The sequence below is a fragment of the Phalangium opilio genome, unplaced genomic scaffold (genome assembly GCF_054372755.1).
Source record: "Phalangium opilio isolate 3A_F unplaced genomic scaffold, DU_Popi_V2 ptg000209l_1, whole genome shotgun sequence".
NCBI classification, from domain to species: domain Eukaryota; kingdom Metazoa; phylum Arthropoda; class Arachnida; order Opiliones; family Phalangiidae; genus Phalangium; species Phalangium opilio.
This window is the reverse complement of record NW_028324217.1, coordinates 21,640,748-21,662,863: the sequence shown is the minus strand read 5'-3', so window position 1 is coordinate 21,662,863 and position 22,116 is coordinate 21,640,748. Positions and strand designations below refer to the sequence as shown.

The following is a 22,116-nucleotide window of genomic DNA, read 5'->3' as shown; positions in this document are numbered from 1 at the left end:
GTAGTGTATGGTCACATTACAGGATTTTGATCTGGCTTACCAGAGGTGGATTCATACAACAGGGGATCCGCAACTGTTTTCAGAAATATTATTTGAATTACAAATAAATTTTGGTGAGCATGTGCTTGTAATAACTAAATAAAACCGTAATTTTGCATAAACGTTTTCATTTGTATGTAATTATGTATCATGTTGCCCCCCAAAGGTTAGGTAACTTTCTTCAATTGAAATTACCATCTGAAAACTGATATCATTTAAGCAGATTTTATAAATTTTAATAGTCATAAAAATTCATTTACAATAAAACAATAAAAACAGAATATCAAGAAAACAATTTACATTATTTCAGAATTAACTTGTAATGAAGATTGGAAAATGGTATCATCCATTACAACTCCGTGATAGTTTTCAATGATTTTCAAAATTAAAATAAATATAGATTTCTTCTAATCTACCTGAAATGAAAAGCTGATAAACTTTTCGGGTTATAATCAATGTCGGGTGCAATTTTTATCACACCATGAACAAGTGTTGCCCGAAATAGTTCGTGTAACGGAAAAGGTATTAGCAATTTGTCAAAACATCATCGTTTCATTCAATAGCGAATTCTCAATTTTTTTTTTTCGAATTTTACAACATTGGAAATTTTTCATTATACAAATAGGTCTTACAATAAAAACATTCCTCGATTCTAATCTTTACCAGTCCTTCAAATCCATTCTATTCGCCCATGTGCTTTCAACGTTGGTGTGATGATACATCTTCACAATGATAAAACTTGAATGGTGTTTCACCATTATCAACGCCCTGATGTGTGATCAAATTTGACTTACATGTGCTAGTAAACTATAATCACATTTGAAAAGTTTTCTTCCTAAGGTGAATGCGCTGATGTACGATCAAATTACTACTCTGCCTACATTTATAGTCGCACTGATCACATTTGAAGGGTTTTCCCCCCACTGTGAATGCGTTGATGTCTGATCAAACCATTTTTACGAATACTTGCAAAGTCACACTGATCACATTTGAAGGGTCTTTCACCACTGTGAATGAGTTGATGTATTTTTAAATCATACTTCCGAGTACTTGCAAAGTCACACTGATCACATTTGAATGGTTTTTCACCACTGTGAATGCGCTGATGATTGATCAAATGAACCTTCTGCGTACCTTTATAGTCACACCGATCACATTTGAATTGTTTTTCACCACTGTGAATGCGTTGATGCATGATCAAATTAGTCTTGAGCGTGCTCGCATATTCACACTGATCACATTGGAAGAGTTTTTCACCATTGTGAATGCATCGATGGGCAATCCAGTGATGCTTGTTCTTGCTGAAGTAGTCACACTGATCACATTTGAAGGTTTTTTCACTACTGTGAATGAGTTGATGTCTGATCAAATAATACTTATCCTTACTTTCATAATCACACCGATCACATTTGAAGGGTTTTTCACCACTATGAATGCGTTGATGTCTGATCAAATTACTCTTCAGCTTGCTGGCAAAATCACACTGATTACATTTGAAGGGTTTTTCACCACTGTGAATGCGTTGATGCATGATCAAATTAGTCTTGAGCGTGCTCGCATATTCACACTGATCACATTGGAAGGTTTTTTCACTACTGTGAATGCGTTGATGTCTAATCAAATAACACTTCTCCTTACTTGCATAATCACACTGATCACATTTGAAGAGTCTTTCACTACTGTGAAGGCGTTGATGTTTGATCAAATTACTCTTCAGCTTGCTCGCATAATCACACTGATTACATTTGAAGGGTTTTCCCCCAACGTGAATACGTTTATGTCTGATGAAATTACTTTTCTGTGCGCTGGAAAATTCAAACTGATCAAATTTGAAGCTTCGTTCTCTAGTATGAATTTTAGAACTTAGTTCAAGAACTCTTTGATCTTCAATATCATGTTTTGCCTTGGATTTACCTACATAAATAAGGAAATAATCATGTAACATCTGGAAATTATAGATTCGACACAAGGAAAGTGCGATGATTCTATGAGATGTGGACGGAGCTAGTCCGACCCCTTTTCAAAAAATGATCGTTACACAGTGGGGACTAGGAGTGAAAGATTCTCAGAATCTCATCTCTTTTCTCTTAGTAATATTCATGCGTAGTCCAAAAATTAACGTTAAAAATGCTATATTCTGCAATTTACACACCAGGCTGGTTGCGGTTCCTGGCCTCAGTAGGGACTCCTTCCGAGCTATACAATTAAAATTGTGATAAATAGTCCATGGAAACAATAAAAATAAAAACACCTTTTTTTCTCTCGTAATACCTTTCATTTTGAGATTGAGGTTGTTGCTGTTCCGCAACTGGTAGGGATAATGCTTGGCTATCTGGCTCTGAATCATAATCAACTGGTTCAACTTTCACTGATACATCGTTAGCCTTTTGAACAGTTTCATTTTTCTCCTAATTTTTTAAAGAATTAACAATGATTAATGAATATTGCTAATACCTAACCTCATATTTCCGTTTTCATCAAATGAACAATGTCGCGTACCTTGAGATCTTTGACTTTGTTTTTCAATTCTTCTCTGACCTTATTGAGCCTGTCAATTTTACCTCGTTGTTCATTAATAGTTAATTCATTTTCCATTCTCTCCTTTCTCACGTTTGAAATTAAAACGTCAAACTAAAATATTGAAATAAGATTCCATTACTACAGCTGATTTCCATGGGACCTTCAGACAGAATGCCTTTTAAAGGGACAAGCAAGAAACAGGAAAAACCAATGACGCGAAAGAACGTTATAGGTCCATATTTTCAATGATGCTTAAAACAAGGGACCTCAAACCCTCCGAGCTTTTAGCCAATCAGACGCGAATTTTTCATTGGCAGTACATTTAAAAAAGTCCAATGTTCATCAGCCATGGAGTGGCGGTAGACAAGAAAACTGGGCGCTTTCGCTCAAGCATGGTGAAAGTGCCCCTTGCTTCGTTTTTCCTACCAGATTGCCTCTTAATGCTTTTTCTATGGGGATAATATTTGGGAAGTTTTCTCGTTTTGTCAAATAGTACCTTTTTCCTCAGTTTCTTCATTTTATCATCTTTGCTTAAGCAACGATCATTCTTATCCATTTCCTAAAACAAACAGCAGTTTTTTTGTAATTTCACGCGGTAGAACAATATTTGCTCAAATACCTCTCCGAGAACAACTCTTTGAGAATCGACTAAATTCATATAGGCTTTGCGTAAAGACAGTTTGTGTCGACACATTTCTTCCCTAGAATTAAACTTTGAATGAAGGTATGTTTTGAAACATGAAACATTATTTGAACAACAAGCGAAGGAATGGAAAAAAATGTTTATATTGTAAACTAATATGAGTTTATAGCGTTCCCATGACCTTTCAAGGCTGAAAGGTTTGATTAGTGCAAGAGCAAGAGCATTGTCAAAATTCCGACTCAATTAATTCATGTTAAAACTAATCAGATCTTCGTATATATAAATTTTAAATAAAATAATTTTGTATTTTTAACATTCATTATAAAATGTTGTTGAACTGTGATTAATGAGGGGTCTAATATTTCCGAAAGAATGTACATCATTATGTGGGATCATTCCTAGTTAGGAGGTCGCCTTTTTATAGCGGGAATTTTTTTTAGTAGGATAGTAGTAAAAATAGTACTATTTTTTTTAGACTGAAAAGCTAAACGAATGACGGAGAAACTACTATGAATAGCTACAGTTTGACTACTCAGGAGGCATATTTCAATATGAGCTCCCTATTCTTTACTGTTACTACAATAGACCTATTCACATTAAGGGCCGCGCATGAGAAGTTGCAATGTTTGGGGGCATGAGTTATAGCGCTTCTACGGAGTTAAACGTGTAAACTAAACTACGATGGACGTATGGGAGACCTTTTGAAATTTAATATTAAAATAAAATGCCTAGTATTTAAAACCGAGACAGTACAATTAAAATCATGTTAAGAAATAAAGTGTTTAAGTTCTAATGGAAACGGTGCATTGATATTAGTAGGCCGCTCACTAAGCCTTGGCGACGGTACGGGATCATCGCTTCATCGGCGAATAGACGGCGATGTCCGCCGATGCCGTGCCGAAAGCGCTGTGTATAAATGCCCGTAAGCCCTGGCGCCCAATTTAGTGAGTAGAATTTCATTAAATGCCCTAATTTTACGTCTATCAATTGAATTTGATAAAATTTCACCTCGGAAGTTCAATTAATACTTTTACAACAAGTAATACAACATTGTTTTATAAAAATAAACTCGAATGCGTAGCAAATAAGGCAAAAGGAATGGTTAAAAGTACTGCACTGCCCCCAGACATTCTTTCTACGCATGCTCACCTCTCTAAATTTTTCCCCCCTTTTCACCCCCGCTCTACCGGTGAAAAGGTCTATAGTGTGCTTCCGCGAAGCTGTGGGGGGAGGAAACTGTGACGTCAATATTGGGTCCCGAATTTGTATTGCCCAAGCTGACGACGTCTCGCGACTGCCAATATGGTCGCCTGAAAATAAGGTAAGAGATAAGAGCATGTGACGTCACTACAAAGTTCGTGGTAACACACTATTCCGCACGGCACAATGCACTATGTTACAAAAGACCGATATTTTGGCAATAATTCCACAAGGCACATAGTGATAATATTTATACATTTTCGACTTCCACCTATTTCTAGGATGATGCCAAAGTAAATAGTTTTTGGGTGCGCCACCTGGTGGCGAAGTTAGCACCCTAGTAGGTTTAAGTGTGTTTTGACGTTTGTTATGTGTAAAGAGCTTCATTCCTATGTTATGTTAAAAGGTCCGTTAGTAAAGATCACCTAACATTTGAGATACAGCGAACAAACTATCGAAAATTGCACAAAATGGGTCATTTTTGATCAATGATTACTCTTAAACGCGCAAGTGAATTGCGACGCGATTTTCATTAAAATGTAATTTAAATGCCATACTATAGAAATACCCGGAAAGATATTTGCGGTTTTGGCTGGTCTTTTAACAGTTGACGTTCCAAAGTCTAAAAAAACAAGGAAAGAAATATGCTAAACGATAAACGACGCACTTAAAAAACATACAGCACCTTTATTCCAACAATAGGGCAACACTAAAACGCAACTAATGCAAGATTAAACAGAATATGTTTATTAAACTTATAGTACTTATTGGTATGATAATACTATAACAGATTGTGTTTTTCACTCCGTGTCCGAATCGATGCAATCGACATTCGAGAGTAAGCTTAAATCTTCTATTTCATGTTCTTCTAAGCGTACTATTTCAGTGTGAATGCAGGTTTCATGAATATCCGGTTCTTGGAGAAGACCAATTGCTTCTTTCGGAAGAGGTAAAGAGTTACGTTTATCTAGTCTTTTCTTCAAAGAATACTCGGAAACAATAGGATCAGAAGAATCAAGGGCTCGTCCAATTATATCTCTCACATTGTCCTTTCGACTTGTCTTTCGCGCGTGAAGTTCCCTATCGCGCCGATAAAGTTTACTTCTTGATTCACCCGCTTGCTCACTCAACATCCCTACTGGCAGGGCGGATGTCTTGATAATATCTTCTCCATGAATGAGAATCTTATGAACAGTGACAGGCATATAGAACCATTGGTAAGAAGCAACATACCTTTCGGCCAGCTTTCGACAGTACTGCCCAAATTTTGATGGTTCAATTGGAAGAGATGATGATATGACGCAAAGGATGACGTGTAACTTTGGTACTAACCACTTCTCTAAACCAAGTATTTCCGCGAACATATCCTGGTTTTCTGGAGAGAAAGCTCTTCTTGCTGTATTTCCGTCGTTGCTTGTTCCCGCGCCTTTTGGATTTGGGAAGTCTACTCGAAGAGCTAATTTTTTACACATCAAACCCTGGATATGTTTCTTCCTTTGAATGAAAAGTGGATTATTCGCACCCCCTTTGATTCGCCATGTTTTCAAGCCTTCAACGTTGCGATAGCCCAAATGAAGACAAAATTCAAAAAACCTAATCCAAGCTTGAAGGGGACTAATACCGTAAATAAGTTGCTGCGCATCCGTTGTACGACTTGCTTGAAGGTTTAGTTTGTTGAATTGTGTTGGTGTGGCACCGCAAATCGAGCAGGATTGCTGTGACGTTGCTCCAGATATTATACTTAGGACTTTCCCATCAATTACCGTTAAGTAGAGACTATAGTCAATGATAACATTTAGATGATTTGATGGTCTTGACGTCAGCGGTTGAAGCGTTGCAATCTGATGTTCAACCCAATACTTTTCATCTAAAATTTATTGTTTCGATTCTTTGGCAAATTGTATCCTAAGTGGCCTGCAAAATCGAACAGACTGTGGAGAGGGGTTATTCCACAAAGCGTGGCCGCACTTGAGGAAAGGCGCAACGGAATCACGGTTGTAACAAATGACTCAGCGTCCGATAGTTCGTCTAAGCTGTCGAACCTTTGCTTGTATTGGGATTGTGCAGTGCTTCCATCAAAACCCCACGAAGCCAGAAGAGTAAGTTGCAGGTTGTCAACGTTACGAGTTTGAGCATAGCGTTCTACGGCTTCATGTTGTAGTTTCAGAATTCGGAGAGTAGTGTGGTTCAAGAGATCTTGCAAGGCTACTGAAGCAACAGTGTCCGACACGTCAATCATAGCGGGTCTGCAAAGTGACTTCGCCTCGAGGACCTTGTAATATGGTGGGAACAAAGACGATCAGTGGGACGTGGCTGTTTGCCTTAACATTTGATAGGTCGACACAGATAAATTTCCATCCAAAATCAAGGCTATGGCTTCTTCAGCAGTACAACTAGTTGATGCCTCGAGAGTCATGTTCTGTTGCAGTTTGGAAGCCCGATTTGGGCTTTTCAATAACTCATGCAAAATGTTCGATAATTGTTTTTCTCCTTGAATCTTTAGAGCTAATTCGCTTGATTTCATATGCTCCTCTTTAGATTTGTCGGCCAACACTTTAGCCAAATCAGTTACCTTTTGCCTTTTTGCTGCATTTTTCGCAAATGAATAGGGTGTTAATGGCCTACCTACAGCCACTGAAGTAGTTGAACCCTCAACAACTTCATCAATTCTATCTTTATCGAACTTGGCGTGGGGGACAGAGAAGTCGGAATTAAGCCATGACTCGTGTCTCTTCAAAAAAACACTCATTTTTTTCTGCCGGATTCTTTCCAATATTTGATGAAGCGGGACTTTTCCCTAATAAACGCCGCTTTCATACACTTAATATCTTCGTCAGAGATACTACTTTGTACATCCTCTCCAAGCAAAGCAATTACGTTTTGTATACACCCATTAACATCAGCCTTAGATTTAAAAATACTGACTAAATCGGACTTCCTGAGTGATAAAGGTGGTTTCGACTTTGCCATTGTAATGGGGCGAGCTTCTTCTTCAGTTGCAGAAGAAGTCAGCAATTCAGCAGACATACTGCACTGGAGATAGTAATCAAATGACTTACTTTGATAACCCGGAGAGGTAGAGGTACAAACTCCTCTTATCGTAATTTATTTTTTAAATTCTTTCAATATTACTCAAATTAGTGTTGCCCTATTGTTTGAATAAAGGAGCTGTATGTTTTTTAAGTGCGTCGTTTATCGTTTTGCATATTTCGTTCCTTGTTTTTTTTAGACTTTGGAACGTCAACTGTTAAAAGACCAGCCAAAACCGCAAATATCTTTCCGGGTATTTCTATAGTATGGCATTTAAATTACATTTTAAAGAAAATCGCGTCGCAATTCACTTGCGCGTTTAAGAGTAATCATTGATCAAAAATGACCCATTTTGTGCAATTTTCGATATTTTTTTCGCTGTATCTCAAATGTTAGGTGATCTTTACTAACGGACCTTTTAACATAACATAGGAATGAAGCTCTTTACACATAACAAACGTCAAAACACACTTAAACCTACTAGGGGGCTAACTTCGCCACCAGGTGGCGCACCCGAAAACTATGTACTTTGGCATCATCCTAGAAATAGGTGGAAGTCGAAAATGTATAAATATTGTCACTATGTGCCTTGTGGAATTATTGCCAAAATATCGGTCATTTGTAACATAGTGCAATGTAGCAATTTTATCCCATTTTCTCCATCATAGGTTTTGCTTTTCCGCGCCGGGGTGAATACTACTATTTTTACTACTATCCTACTAAAATATTTGTCACTAAGGAAAACGGCCTCTAAATTACGAATCTTTTCTAGATTCGCTGGCCCAGGATAGATTAACTTAGGTTAGGTTTTGCCAGGGCAGTTCCATTAAACCTCTTGAGGTATTCATCAAGTTCGAATTATTTTTATTACTTACCAGCTTAAAGGTTTCACCGTAACAACACAATCTTTCAATGAATCCATCCTACTTGTCCTCTTTTACCCGTCGAAGAATCTGATTAAACCAATCATTCAAGGATAAAAGTCAAGCCCTTTATCGTCTAACTGAAAGGTTTTCCTGTTACAAGTAACTAATGCCTTTTGTTCTTGTTTTATTAATAGTATTTCTAGTACTAAGGAGCCTTAATAATTTTAGTAACACACATTTAAAGGCTTCCGTCTACGTTGTTCGTTGACCGCTTTTCGCGCCGCCATAATAAGACAAGAATGACTAGCAGACAGGAATGTTTCCCAGTTTCGGACTTGGAGGCGGTAATATATTGACTACTGGAGTGGTATTGAGAAAATACAGTACTTACTGATCTATCTCTCTAGAATCACGCTGCACAGGCTGAGAAATAAGGTTTTTTTTTCAACTGGTCATATGGCCAGTAGAGCCCAAGTAATTTTATTAAATAAACAGGACATTAGCCACTTGAAATTGTTAATCTTGGAACATTTTTAATTAATTAGGTAGCCACGAGGCCAGTACTCCAGTAGACCCCAAGTAGTTAATTTTTAATCTGGCGCAGTTAATTTCTAAGGAGGATATTTGTCCTTATTTCTCTGCCTGGCCCAAAAACGTAACTCTGGGATTATCGGCGGGAAATTGAAATCTCAACTGCAAATAGATATCGCAAAAGTCAGAATATGGAGTAAAACATTAGTGAACCATCCGTACTGATTCGTCGCCGATTATTTTAAATTTTAAAATATGAAAAATATCCCCCCCCCAAAAAATTTCCGAATGATAACTAGCAGACACTTTCGAGTAATTTCGGTAGAGAGGGGGAGTGAACTTTGTATCCCCAACGTTGGGGGAAACTTTGTAAGAGATAGAGGGTTATGACGTTTCCATATATTGGAAAGAAATTACTCTACAAACCAGCAGTCTGGGAAATAGCACACTTCCTCTGGTCCAAAACCAGTTTATTAATTGCTTGAACTAGTTTTTTTAATTCAAGAAGTGGGGGTTTATTAATTGCAAATCTATAGGAGAACAAAGGATGGGACCACTCCGGAGACCAGTTAATTATTTCGGGGACAATGGGTGGTGTCACTGGTCCCAAGGACTAGTTTAAAAAATATCCTTATTTCCCAGATTGCAAACCAGTGGGCGTAGAGAGGGGTGTAGACTGTGTATCCCCCTTCTTGGCGCACTCTTGTAAGATGGGATACTGTACGCGCCAAGTAGGGGCTGTGACACTGAGCTATGATATAGAAGGGTGTTTGCTCACGTAGCACTGTCATTACCCTACAATTAGTGAAATAACGCAAGGGATAAATGAACAATAAACAGTGTTAAATACCTAGTAAACAGTGTTAACATCGGGATCGGCCGTTCTAAGAGAGTGCGAGATCTATATAGAGTGCTGTCAGTTGTGACGTCAAATCCAAGGTTAAACGTCACGAGTCTGCCTTTAGCAATGGGCGGCCATGACAGTTACCGTTTTTTTCTTTATGGGAAAACCGCATGGGTGACGTCACACCGGCGCTTCTGACAGCACTCTATAGGCGATTAAGGTTAAATGTCATCAAAATTTGAAGTAAAAGCGGCGGATGTCTTGTGATTCAACTCATGCTTATAAAGAAAAAAGATGCGGATTTCCATAGGCACATTTATTAAACCTTTTTTGCCTCTTTATAGTTTGGCACTTGTAAAATTAAAATTATCTTTAAAAACCGGTTTTTAACTTCTAAAAAAATATTTAGCACAGCAAGTGACTTCATCTTCCAGAGTAGATACTACCAATTCTAATTTGGCCGATTAGTGCATTTTGACGCAACAACGGCCTTGTTCCAGCGTTTTCAGTGGGCAAACATTCTTTTCTGTTATGTTATGTTAAATCTATTTCAGGTTCCCATAAGTGAGATTTTACTGATAAATCCATTCTACTTCGCAAGTTTTCTACATCGATATGTGATCAAAGTAATCTTCTGCACCTTAGAAGAGTTATACTGTTCACATTTGAAGTGTTTTTTAACGAAGTGATTGCATTGATGATTGATCAAATTATGCTTATAGTTGCCAGTATAGTCACATTGATCGCATTTGAATATCTTTTCACAACAACTGTGAATGCGTTTATGTCTGATCAAATTACTATTGACCGCGCACCCATAATCACTCTCACTGATCACATTTGAAGGGTTTTTCACCACTGTGAACGCGTTGATGTTTGATCAAACCTCTCTTGTTCTTACATCTAAACTTGCAGTGATCGCATTTTAAAGGTTTTTCACTTCTATGAATTCCTTGATGTATGATCAAAGTAGTCTTTTTCGAGCATCCATAGTCACATTGATCACATTTGAATGGTTTTTTACCACGGTGAATGCGTTGATGTCTGATCAAAGCGCTCTTCCACTTACTTGCATATTCACACTGATCACATTTGAAGGGTTTTTCACCACATTATGTTTTGATGTATGATCAAATCACTCGTGTTCTTGCATCTAAACTCACAATGATCACATTTGAATGGTTTTTCACAACTATGGATTCGTTTGTGTCTAATGAAATAACCCTCGCTCTTGCATCCAAAGTCACACTGATCACATCTGAATCGTTTTTCGCTCAGTTTTTTGCCAATTGGCATTTCTTGGCTATACATTTCCGAACCATACTCAATTGGTTCAGCTTTGAGGCATTCATCGTTAGTATTTTGATAATCATTTTCAACTGGTTCATCTTTCACGCATTCGTTGCTGGCCTTTTGATAAGTGTCATTTTTCTCCTAAGCATATTGTAAATTAACAATGATTAGACTGATACTTCAACCAGATTTTCGCTTCTCATCGACATGAACATACCAAGAGATCTTCTTCAAGTACCTTTTTCAATTCTTCAATGACTGTATTGAGCCTTTCACTTTCCGCACTTAGTCTTTCTGTTTCCTCTTGTTGATGATTTAGCGTTAGTGTAATTTTCATTTTCTCATTCCTCATGTTCAGAATTAAAACATCACACTACGCAAAAAAAAAATAAAACCTGTACATATCGGTATTGGCAGTGATACTGATTATTTCAAGATAGTATTGTATCGGTTAAACCAATACTGATTCAAATTCCGTTTGATGGCGCCACATGATATTTTCCGATATTTTCTTGGTTAATTTTAAACTAATATATGGCGCTTTTACATGTAAAATGTTCATAGTATCACCTATTTATGCAAAACCCTAACAGTATGGCTGATCTTCTACACAAATTTTACCTTGCCAAAGGCAGGAGCCAATCAGAACTCGTCCATGAGGGCGGAGCTAAAACTATCTTTTAATAAGCTTAGACTTAGAGGGTCAGTCAATTCCACCCCTCGATTATAGGAACATCTAGTGGCATTTGTTTAAACTTAACCACAGCCGAGACTTGCTTTAACATGAAGGAAAGTGTATAATGGAGTAGAAATGTTTGTGGGTCATGTGCTGCTATGAACGTCTCCAAGTGTACCTAGTGACAAGTGCTGCCACTTAGCGCCATTTTTCAGAACTGTTTTCCCATTTTATTTGTGTGAGAATAAACTTTTTTTTAAGACATAGGGGACACCCAGCCCAAACAGAACGACCTTCGTGGAATACCATGTAAATTACCTTGGCTTTCAGTTCCTTGATTTGATCATCTTTGCTTTGGTGGTTGTGGTTACACTCCATTTCCTAAAATAAATTTCAGTTTTTAAGTTTTATTGTAAAATATAAATTTACAGCATGGGTCTCTTAAAACAAATATGAATTACAACCATCATATAATGTCTTTGAGGAGGAAACCGTGGAGATGTCATCGTCTCAAATGTGGCAATGGGGTCAGTTTGAATATTTTTTTCAGTGGTGTCAAACACACTTTGGGTCCATTTATTACACATTTCCCCTTGACTTGTTTTCAATAAACACATATATATATATATATTAGTTAACAGTATAATTATTACTGTGAAAAAGAGGGTTGGGAGTCGCAATAGCGTAAGAACAGGCCTCAAAAACTTACTGCAGTTTGTCAAGTAGGAATGTGACAAATTTATCATTTTGTGATCCTATACCCCACCGATTCTTCTCTGTTGTCCATCTTTGAAAAACTGCATTACTGAGCTTTATTCTATGGATAGGTTCTGCAAAACATAATAATTATTTATTTATTTGCTACTGATAGTACATATAGATTGGATTTCTAATTTGTCAGACAGTAATTGGTTTAGTTCAATTTTTTACCTTTATTCGCCATAGTAAGTTTACTTATAAATGAATTTCCAAAAGTTTCCTAAGCCTTCCTGTGATATTTTCCTGAACTACAAAAAAATTTCTAATATTTCAGTTAGTGTTATCATAGCCCACTTGATCACGCTGGCTGCACGCGCTATAGAAGCCCGCTCAATCGACCCTAAAAATGAGAATAACATAGGTTCGGTCTAAAATTCAAACCCGTCTGGTTTTAACATGGGCGTCTATGGAAAGGGACCAGTTTTTTCCACGTTTTTGACAATATTAGTGCATCTACTGGTTCAAATCTCTTGAATTTTTAATGAGACGTGTATTGAAAGGTTTGATATTATCCTGTAAAATTAAAAGTCTTCAGCTATAATAGTTTTTTTTATAAAAAATAAAAATCATCACATAGTAGAGAAATTGAAGGATTTATTTCTCTACTATGTGATGATTTTTATTTTTTATAAAAAAACTATTATAGGCATATACCTTAAAAGAACGGCCTTTTTCGAAATATAAAAGGGAAAATATATATATAAAAAATAAATGATTTCTTACTACAAAATGATTAGCATTTAATTAGTCTTAAAAACGAGGGCTACTGCGCCATCCGCCATTGATTAAGTGGCGTCTGCTAAATCGAACCTCTTACCCCTTACCCTCTCTCGGCGTGTGAGAATTCAACCAATCCCGTAGGGGTGAGCGGTTCGATTTAGCAGGCACCACTAAACAAATGGCGGATAGCGCAGCAGTCCTTCATTGTTTTAAGACTAATTAAATGCTAATTATCATATTGTAATAATATAATATATAATATATAAAATATAATATATATAATATATAAAATATATTATATTATATATATGTTATATTAAGGTATAATGTTATGTTACCTCCAATTTTCCTTTAAGTACTCCAACTTAACTTTAAGAAATTCTCATAAAACTTTAATGAATAATTTGCCTTAAAAATAGTTCATCGGGGTTCTATGGCGGAGTGTATGAATTCTAAAACTACTTAGTTTTAGGATCCCCACTACGTCAATAAATTTGCAAATGTATGCAAAGTCATGAAGCGGTTTTGTTGGATCAGATATAAAATCGCGGGTTTAATTTCCTTTACACCGGCTTAAGTCTCAACTGGTCACCTTCCAAAAGGTGCAAAGCATATGTATATTAATAAGAGTGGTCAATAACATTAATATTTATTAAGAAAATTAAAACGCGTTGAACAATACATTTAAATAAATCTCCTTACAAAGTTTTAAATTACTTAGTGGTGTTTTGGATGTTGATGTGTGATGAAACTAATCTTCTTGTACTGGCATAGTCACAAAGATCAAATTTCAATGGTTTTTCACAACTGTGAATGCGTTCATGTCTGGCCAAATCACCCTTTCGCTTACTTGCATAGTCACACTGATCACATTTGAACGGTTTTTCTTCACTGTGAATGAGTTGATGTGCGCGCAACGTACACTTCAGCCTACATTTATAGTCACATAGATCACATTGGAAGGGTTTCTCACCACTATGAATGCGTTTATGTCTGGTCAAATTTCTCTTACGCTTACTTGCATAGTCACACTCATCACATTTGAAGGGTTTTTCACTACTGTGAGTGAGTTGATGCGTGATCAAATGACTATTCTCTTTGCTAGAAAAGTCACACTGATCACATTTGAAGGGTCTTTCCCCCCTGTGAATGCGTTGATGTATTTTCAAATCATACTTCCGAGTACTTGCAAAGTCACACTGATCGCATTTGAATGGTTTTCCACCACTGTGAATGCGCTGATGACTGATTTGATGACTGATCAAATGACCACTCTCTGTGGTTACAAATTCACACTGATCACATTTGAAGGATTTTTCATCGCCGTGTATGCGTTGATGTTTGTTCAAATCATACTTCCGAGTACTTGCAAAGTCACAGTGATCACATTTGAAGGGTCTTTCCCCCCTGTGAATGCGTTGATGTATTTTCAAATCATACTTCCGAGTACTTGCAAAGTCACAATGATCGCATTTGAATGGTTTTTCACCACTGTGAATGCGGTGATGACTGATCTGATGACTGATCAAATGACTACTCTCTGTGGTTACAAATTCACACTGATCACATCTAAAGGGATTTACACCATGGTATAGACGTTGATGTCTAATGAAACAATGCTTCCACACACTACTAAAGTCACAATGCTCGCATTTGAAGGGTGTTTCAATATGCATCGTTCTTTTATGCGCGATAAGATAATGCTTCCGTGTGCAGGCATGGTCACACTGATCACATTTGAAAATCTTTTCAACGTTATTCTTTCGCATTTGACGTTCTTGATCATTTTTAGAATATTCACATCGAGTTGAAAGTTCATTCTTGGATTTTTAAAGAAAATTAACCCATCAATATTAGTTTAAATCGAAGTCAGCACAAAAAGCTGAACCCTCTTTTAATTTGTGTCCCCTATGTCTCTTTGATACAAATTTCTCAGATGATATAAAGTTCGGTTTGTTTTCAAAATCTAAAAGGTTAAAATGTCCGAAGTTTTAGCGCATTTTTATTCAAGTCATTTCTGTAAACCAGGACCCCCAGCCGAATTTCGAAAATATTTATAGGAATTATAGGTATTTTTTCATGAAAATATAGGAATTTATAGGACGTTTTTCCAGAATTATAGGATTACATAGGGCACTAAAAAATTGTGATCTAGCAAACAACAACTTAATAGATTACCTATTAGCTGCCCACAGGCCCAAGACGCAAAGCTCACCAGAACCATAATATACCGAGGCATTTTTAACTAGTTAAGCGAAGGGAGCTCAGCAATTTCGGTGTCTAGTATCTCGATAACTGAGCAAAATTTTGATAAATTTGAGGCTAAACTATACCGAAACTTCGAAAAATATAGGAAATTATATGATAATATAGGTCAGGTTCAAAAATATAGAATTTTGTAGGAATTATAGGACCCTTGGGTCCCCCTGTAGTTTGGACGCTGGTCAGTGTTATTTAAATTTTTCCCATTCCAATACCCTAAATGGAGTTAATTAAAATTAATAAATAATTAATTTTGAAAATGGCGGATTACATTTAAAGGAAAAGGGAAGATAACATAACTTTATACTTTAAAAGAACGGCCTTTTTCAAAATATAAAAGGAACAATATTAAAAAATAATAATAATAAATGATCTCTTATTACAAATTAATAATTAGCATTTAATTAGTCTTAAAAACGAGGACTACTGCGCCATCCGCCATTGGTTTATAGGCGTCTGCTAAATCGAAACTATTACCCCTACCTCTCTCAGCCTGTGTGAATTCAACTAATTCCGTTACTCCCGTAGGGGTAAGTATATATTTAGCAGACGCCACTAAACCAATGGTGGATGGCGCAGTAGCAGGGCCGGAAATAAGAAAAATTTCTTATAGGACATGTGTCCAGTGACCCCCTGTTTGACTGGAAAATATATAGGACATTGTCCACTGGATTGTGCAAAAGTAGTGTCGCATCTCCATAGTCAAGCTATCAAAACTTGGGAAAATTTATTGGTCAAACTGTCCAGTGACCCCTCAGTTTTTGAAAGAATTATGGGACAATTTAAAATTTTATTGGACAATGTCCAATGTCCTGTGCTTATTTCCGGCCCTGCGCAGTAGTCCTTGATTGTTTTTAACACTAATTAAATGCAAATTAGTTTGTAATAAGAGATCATTTTTTTAATATTCTTTCTTTCATATTTAGAAAAATGCCGTTCTTTTAAGGTGTAATGTTAATGTATGTGATCTTTCCCTTAAATTTTTTTTACCTTTTACAATAGGTGCCACCTGGTGCCACAAAAATTAAAACTAGTGCGATTATTAAAACAAGGTAAAACGATAGTCTTAATCAGAACATTTAAGGTTCTTTTTACAACTGAGTCTGCATAATAATGCTCTTCGCACGATATTTTTAGATTGAAAATCGTCGGCTATTGTAGGATATCCCTAACCAGTTTTGGTGTTCAGTCGCTCTCCATGCAGACCTTACTTCATAGTTTTTGGTATCACCATAAGTTTATAAGATGTGTCCCATAAGTATGACACTTCCTATACTTCGTAATGCTAGAGACTTAATGAGAGCTAGTTCGAGAATGACAAGCGAGAATTGACTACACTCGGTTAATTTTGCAGTCCATCTATTCCTATTTAGTCTGTACTAAGCCTTTGACAGCGCCAAAACCAGGCGTCGCTTTACGAGAATCTTACGTCACTTCATGACAAGCTCTCACTCTCAGTAACAAGTGACTTGTGGAACATGTCTTATGAACTTATGGTATCAATGTACGACACATGATTCGATAGGCTAGGTACTCACACTATTTAAGAATAAAATTACTTACCAATTTTGGAACTAGCAGACGAATAGTTTGACGCGCAATATTCAAGGGCATCTAAGTTGGACACTGAAGTATCGTTTTCAAGTTCAAGCGGTATAACCGGTAAGTCGCTTTCCAGATCAACCGGGATCAGTTCAGGTGAACCGAAGCTCGGTTCAATATCTCCATTTTCATGAATCATATTTTTAGATTCCTGTGCTTATAGTTTTTCAAACAAAGATTCTATAATTGAATCGATCTCCATATTTCTTTCAAAGGATAATTCCAAATGTTTTCTGACTTCGACATTCAGTTGAGGAACTCACTCTTTCTTGGACTGCGATGTAATATCCCGATTTTCTCTCTTTGTCAAGGACCTTTGACATGTAAAATTTTAATATAATAAAAATAAATGTAAATCAAGATTTAGCATTGATAAGTTTAGTATAACAGAATTCTAAGTCGAAGCTTAAAAAGAGTACTATGTTAATAATTATGTTATCATAAATTTTAAAGTTATTTATGATCATGGTTAAGTGATTTTTTACCTATTCTTCTGCTAAGACCAATCTGGATAGTGACACACCCAGGAAATATCTCAGAGTGATTTTAAAATTACAATTATGTTGAGATTTTATGGACAATTTGAAATACATAGTTTCCAGGCATCTAGGATTTCTACCGTTATTAATAGAAGGAGATCAGGCGACTAAGAGCGAAAAATCGTCTGCTATTTTACACTCTAAGTCACCTGGTCTCCTTGTTTTAATGGTAGCAAATCTCCATTCCTGTAAACTATGTATAAGCACCTCCGGCCAATCGCGTAACGCCCTGCCTTCTTGATAACGAAATTCTCGTGGCACGCTCCATGCCGAATTAAATTTAGCGCGAGATTTGATAAAATTGCGCGAGATGTAGAGCGAGTAATGTGAAATTTTGATAACAGTAATGCAAAGCGTTATGCGATTGGTCGGAGGGGCTTATTTAAAACAATCCATAAAATCTCAACCTAATTTGAATTTAATAATAATAATAATAATAATTTATTTCCAATACCTTTGGTTACAATTATCATGGGCCGGCCAAGTCGTTAATCGACTTTTAGGCCGCGTTTAATACATTGTAATAAGATAATAGTTTAGAACTTTTTTTGTATGAGATTATTGCTTATGTAACTCTTAAATTGGGCCAGATTAAATTGAGAAGGAGGGTTTATGTTATTGAACATGTTAACAGTTCTGCAAAAAATTGAGTTTGATTTTATAGTAGTCCGTGCATATGGTACTTCTAAAATGTAACATTTTCGAGTAAAGTATTTCGAGAGTTTGCTTAGGGGAAATGGGTTAAACAATGAGGAATTCAATGATTTGAAAATAAAAATTAAACCGAAATAATCGTATATTTGAAAAATGTTCAGGATTTTGAGAGCTGTGAAAATTGGTATTGTATGTGCTAAATAATCCTTGTCGTCTAGTATCCTAACGGCGCGTTTTTGTAGTAGCCATAGCCTGTTAAGGTTATGCATGGCGCAATTACCCCATATTACTATACAGTACGTTAAATGAGGATAAACCAGGGAGTAGTACAGCATAAGAAGAGTTTTTTTATCAAATATTCTCCTATTTTGATTCAGTAGATAAATATTATAGGCCACTTTTTTAGCTATGATTTTAGTATGTTCGTTAAATTTTAGGTGAGGATCGTACCATACACCAAGGTATTTGTAGGATTGTACTTCTTGTAAGGGGTAGGGGCCAAACCTTATGTCTTTGGTACGTGTCCTAGTTTTGTGTATATTTGAGAAAAGCATGAACACTGTTTTGTCTTTGTTTAGTTCCAGGTGATTGTATTTTAGCCATTGGTAGATTTTGTTTAGGGTCTTGTTTACATCATTAATCAGATTATCTAAATTTGGGCCACCTTCAAGACTAACAGTGTCGTCAGCGTAAAGGGTCAGGGAATTCGTATTATCGATGGCCACCATATCGTTGATGAACAGGTTAAATAACAGCGGTGATAGTATAGATCCCTGTGGAACTCCTATCGAAACTAGTCTCTCTGTGGATAGGGTGTTATTCAATCTGGTTTGACTGAATCTATCAGTAAGATAGGATTTGATCCATTGAAATGCATTGCCTCTTATACCCATTATGTAAATTTTTTCCAGCAGTCTGTTATGGCACACTGTGTCAAATGCTTTCCTTAGGTCTAAAAACGTCGCTACAGCGTAATTATTATTATCCAAATGGTCAATAATCTTTTTGTATACTTGAATATTGGCCATTTCAACATTGCACTGCTCTCTAAAGCCAAACTGATTAGCTGAAATAAGGTGAAATTTTTTGGCAAATTCGTTTAGTCTATTGTAGAAACATTTATCGAAAACTTTTGCAAATGTGGGGAGGAGCGAGATGGGCCTGTAATTTATCGGAGAGTCTTTGTCTCCCTTTTTGTAAATTGGTACAATTACTGATCTTTTTAAGATGTCTGGGTATTGGCCAAGTTTGAAGGATAGGTTAATGAGAATTGTCAGGGGTATTGTTAGTAAGCTAGCCGTCTGGTGCACAATTTTTGGTGCAATATCATCAATTCCCGGAGATGAATTGCGTTTTAAATTGGACAAAAGTTTATAAACTTCTATTTCGTCCGTGTCGAGGAGTATCATGGAGTTTGGTAGGTGGTGTACATATTGCAGGTTTTTTTCTACTATAGCATGCGACGTTTCTAGAGATGGATTAAAGAAGATATTAAAGGTTTCCGGGGAGCTAGTAATACGGGGTGTTGCCATTTTTTTTCCTCTACTGAGTAGGTCAGTAATCAGTTTCCAAGATTTTTTTGGGTCCAATTTTGTCATGTTAAGAGCCTCTTTATAATAATTAATTCTGGCGTTTCGTGTTAAGTTGTTACATTTGTTTCTTAAAATCATATAGAGGTATTTTCTGAATGTTTCATTATGCAGACTGGTCTTACAATTAGTAAAAGAATCGACAAAAAATCGCTTGATTTTCCTTTTCACCCTCCTTTTAACAGAAGCTTCCGAGCACGTGGGTGGCAGTTGAAAATGAGCCACGAGCTCGAAAGTTTCTGTTAAATATTTTGAACTTTTATAATAAAGATTTAACCTGTGTATTTCTTCAATTTTTGATTAAACTCTGTAAAAATAATGTTATCAGTTATCACTTACACTGTTATGATTATTTTCCTCTTTGAAGAAGTAGTTTCCCCTTTCATTTACCGTTATCTCTAGCAGACAGTTTTAGTTTTTGACCCCAGCGCCCAGGGCCGGAAATAAGCACAGGACATTGGACATTGTCCAATAAAATTTTAAATTGTCCCATAATTCTTTCAAAAACTGAGGGGTCACTGGACAGTTTGACCAATAAATTTTCCCAAGTTTTGATAGCTTGACTATGGAGATGCGACACTACTTTTGCACAATCCAGTGGACAATGTCCTATATATTTTCCAGTCAAACAGGGGGTCACTGGACACATGTCCTATAAGAAATTTTTCTTATTTCCGGCCCTGCCAGCGCCTGGGGCGTCCCATAGCCAACTCGATCATGCGCTCGCGGACACAAGCTGCGAGTGCGAGCACTGAGCATGGCACTGAGTGCTCGCAGACGCAGCGGCTACCCGGCTAGTTCTTTCTTCCTACGAGAGCTAGGCTCCTAGGCAGCTAGCTGCTTCCGACTCACTTTCGTGAGTGTACAGCATATTTGGTGGTTAGAATTAGCCCCCGAATCCCCGATGGTGACTGTCATTTTTCAATTAACCCAAGATTTAGTAATATTATCCTAAAAATGATAATTAGCTTGTTATGTATCGGTCACGCGGTGGCGCTAAAGAAATAGCGTCCGCCTAAAGCGAACAACGGATAGTTTTCAAATTCCATGTAACGATGCTTTAATAGGGGTTAATCATAAAGCTCAGATGTTACGGATCCAGAATAGTATGTTCTTGCCAGTCTATAGAAGAACTCAATCAAACCAGTTTTAAAACTTCCCAATAGTGTTACCGATATAAACCAGGCTGCTCGGTCAAATTCGGAAAAAATAAACATAAACAAAGAAACAACTTTCGAAAATATATTTAGATTAAAATTTGATCACTGAAACAGTCCTCAGACAATATACGGAATGCAAACGTATCCTAATGGACGCATGATAAAATAAACTTGACAATATGAACAAACAGTATAATTCTGCCATTAAACCTCTATACGTGATAAACCTACTAAATACTGAAAACACAACAAGCCTGATTTCAACGGTAAAGTCAGGGCAGGGATAGATAGACTTTTTTAAGACGGAATGGGTAACAGAGTTATTCGGGTGCGCGTCCTAGTCCACGACCCCCTTACCCGTGACGGAGGGGTATGAAAGAAGAGGCGGGTCTTATTTTTGTTATGGCGTTGTATGTATATCCGGGTCAAATAAACGTCGTCTGCCCCTTCGTCTGCCAAGTTGGAATGGGTTCGGATTTTAATTTTTGAAATAACATTGTTTAAAAATGTACTTATGTAGAAGATAAAAGTAAATGAAATTACAAGTATATACTCCATTAAAGAGTAATGTTAAATAATAGAAATATCGAACCGTATAGAAAATACCCAATCTATTAAGAATAAAAACGAAAATCAGCCCCAAAAAACTACACTAACTTTACAACGGACGTTATGATAAGAAATTTATTTTCTTCCGCTGATGTAGCCGAAGTTCGGAAAAGAAAAGTATTTGTAATAAATGTTCAATCATCAAAAGTGAGTTTTAATAGATTTAATGATACAAACTTAACGGCAACGGGGTTCCCAGATTTGGACTTTCTCGAACCCAGTATTTCTCTCTTTAAGCGATTCTTTTTTCAAATCATGTATGAACTGCTCTAAGAGCTAGGAGGTTTTTGAATTAAGTCTACGCTACTAATCAGTATAAATTCATCTTTAAGTTCTCAAAACCTCTTGCCTACACTCTAAGAAATGGAAGTGTTAAAAACGTGTTTTTACGGTGTAAACACCGTAAAAACACCCAAAAGAGAGTTTTATTACCTTGACTTTTTAGGGGCTAATTTAAAGTGTAAATTCGGTGTAAAATAACACTATTAAAACACCGTTCGAAATTAAACATGAAAAATTATAATACTGCGGGTTTCTTAAATAAGGTCTTTCATTTTCATTAATGTTTTAATATTAAAGC

The 22,116-nt window shown here is 36.5% G+C and overlaps 2 protein-coding genes and 1 long non-coding RNA gene across 5 annotated transcripts; all 3 read right to left on the bottom strand.

Moving 5' to 3' along the window:
* Window positions 1–536: 536 nt before the first annotated feature.
* LOC149621256 (uncharacterized) lies at window positions 537–1,739 on the bottom strand. Its single transcript, XM_089854853.1, has 2 exons — window positions 1,678–1,739; window positions 537–1,354 (listed from the first exon to the last, which is right to left on the bottom strand). Exons 1-2 carry the CDS (start codon window positions 1,681–1,683, stop codon window positions 938–940), a joined length of 423 nt encoding a protein of 140 aa, XP_089710979.1. The 5' UTR covers window positions 1,684–1,739; the 3' UTR covers window positions 537–937.
* A 467-nt stretch (window positions 1,740–2,206) lies between these two features.
* On the bottom strand, window positions 2,207–2,666 carry LOC149621255 (uncharacterized). Its single transcript, XR_016375372.1, has 2 exons — window positions 2,539–2,666; window positions 2,207–2,447 (listed from the first exon to the last, which is right to left on the bottom strand). It is a non-coding gene; the product is annotated as an uncharacterized LOC149621255 (long non-coding RNA).
* Window positions 2,667–10,034: 7,368 nt separating this feature from the next.
* LOC149621254 (uncharacterized) lies at window positions 10,035–12,840 on the bottom strand. Of its 3 annotated transcripts, none has more exons than XM_089854151.1 (6): window positions 12,573–12,840; window positions 12,352–12,472; window positions 12,107–12,239; window positions 11,961–12,023; window positions 11,205–11,339; window positions 10,035–11,107 (listed from the first exon to the last, which is right to left on the bottom strand). In XM_089854151.1, exons 1-6 carry the CDS (start codon window positions 12,583–12,585, stop codon window positions 10,778–10,780), a joined length of 795 nt encoding a protein of 264 aa, XP_089710277.1. In that variant the 5' UTR covers window positions 12,586–12,840; the 3' UTR covers window positions 10,035–10,777. The 3 variants fall into 3 exon arrangements, with proteins under 3 accessions (XP_089710277.1, XP_089710278.1, XP_089710276.1); XM_089854152.1 differs by having other exon boundaries at window positions 10,035–11,083; XM_089854150.1 differs by having other exon boundaries at window positions 10,036–11,107; window positions 11,184–11,339; window positions 12,573–12,839.
* Window positions 12,841–22,116: the final 9,276 nt, after the last annotated feature.

Bases quoted from the DNA above. Each gene is read 5' to 3' on its own strand.
- LOC149621254 (XM_089854150.1), bottom strand. The intron at 12,240-12,351 runs GTAAGTTTTTGA...ATTGAAAACAAG, and splicing joins TTCCTACTTGACAAACTGCA to TCAAGGGGAAATGTGTAATA. The intron at 11,340-11,960 runs GTAATTTACATG...TTTTTTGCGTAG, and splicing joins TCAAGGAACTGAAAGCCAAG to TGTGATGTTTTAATTCTGAA.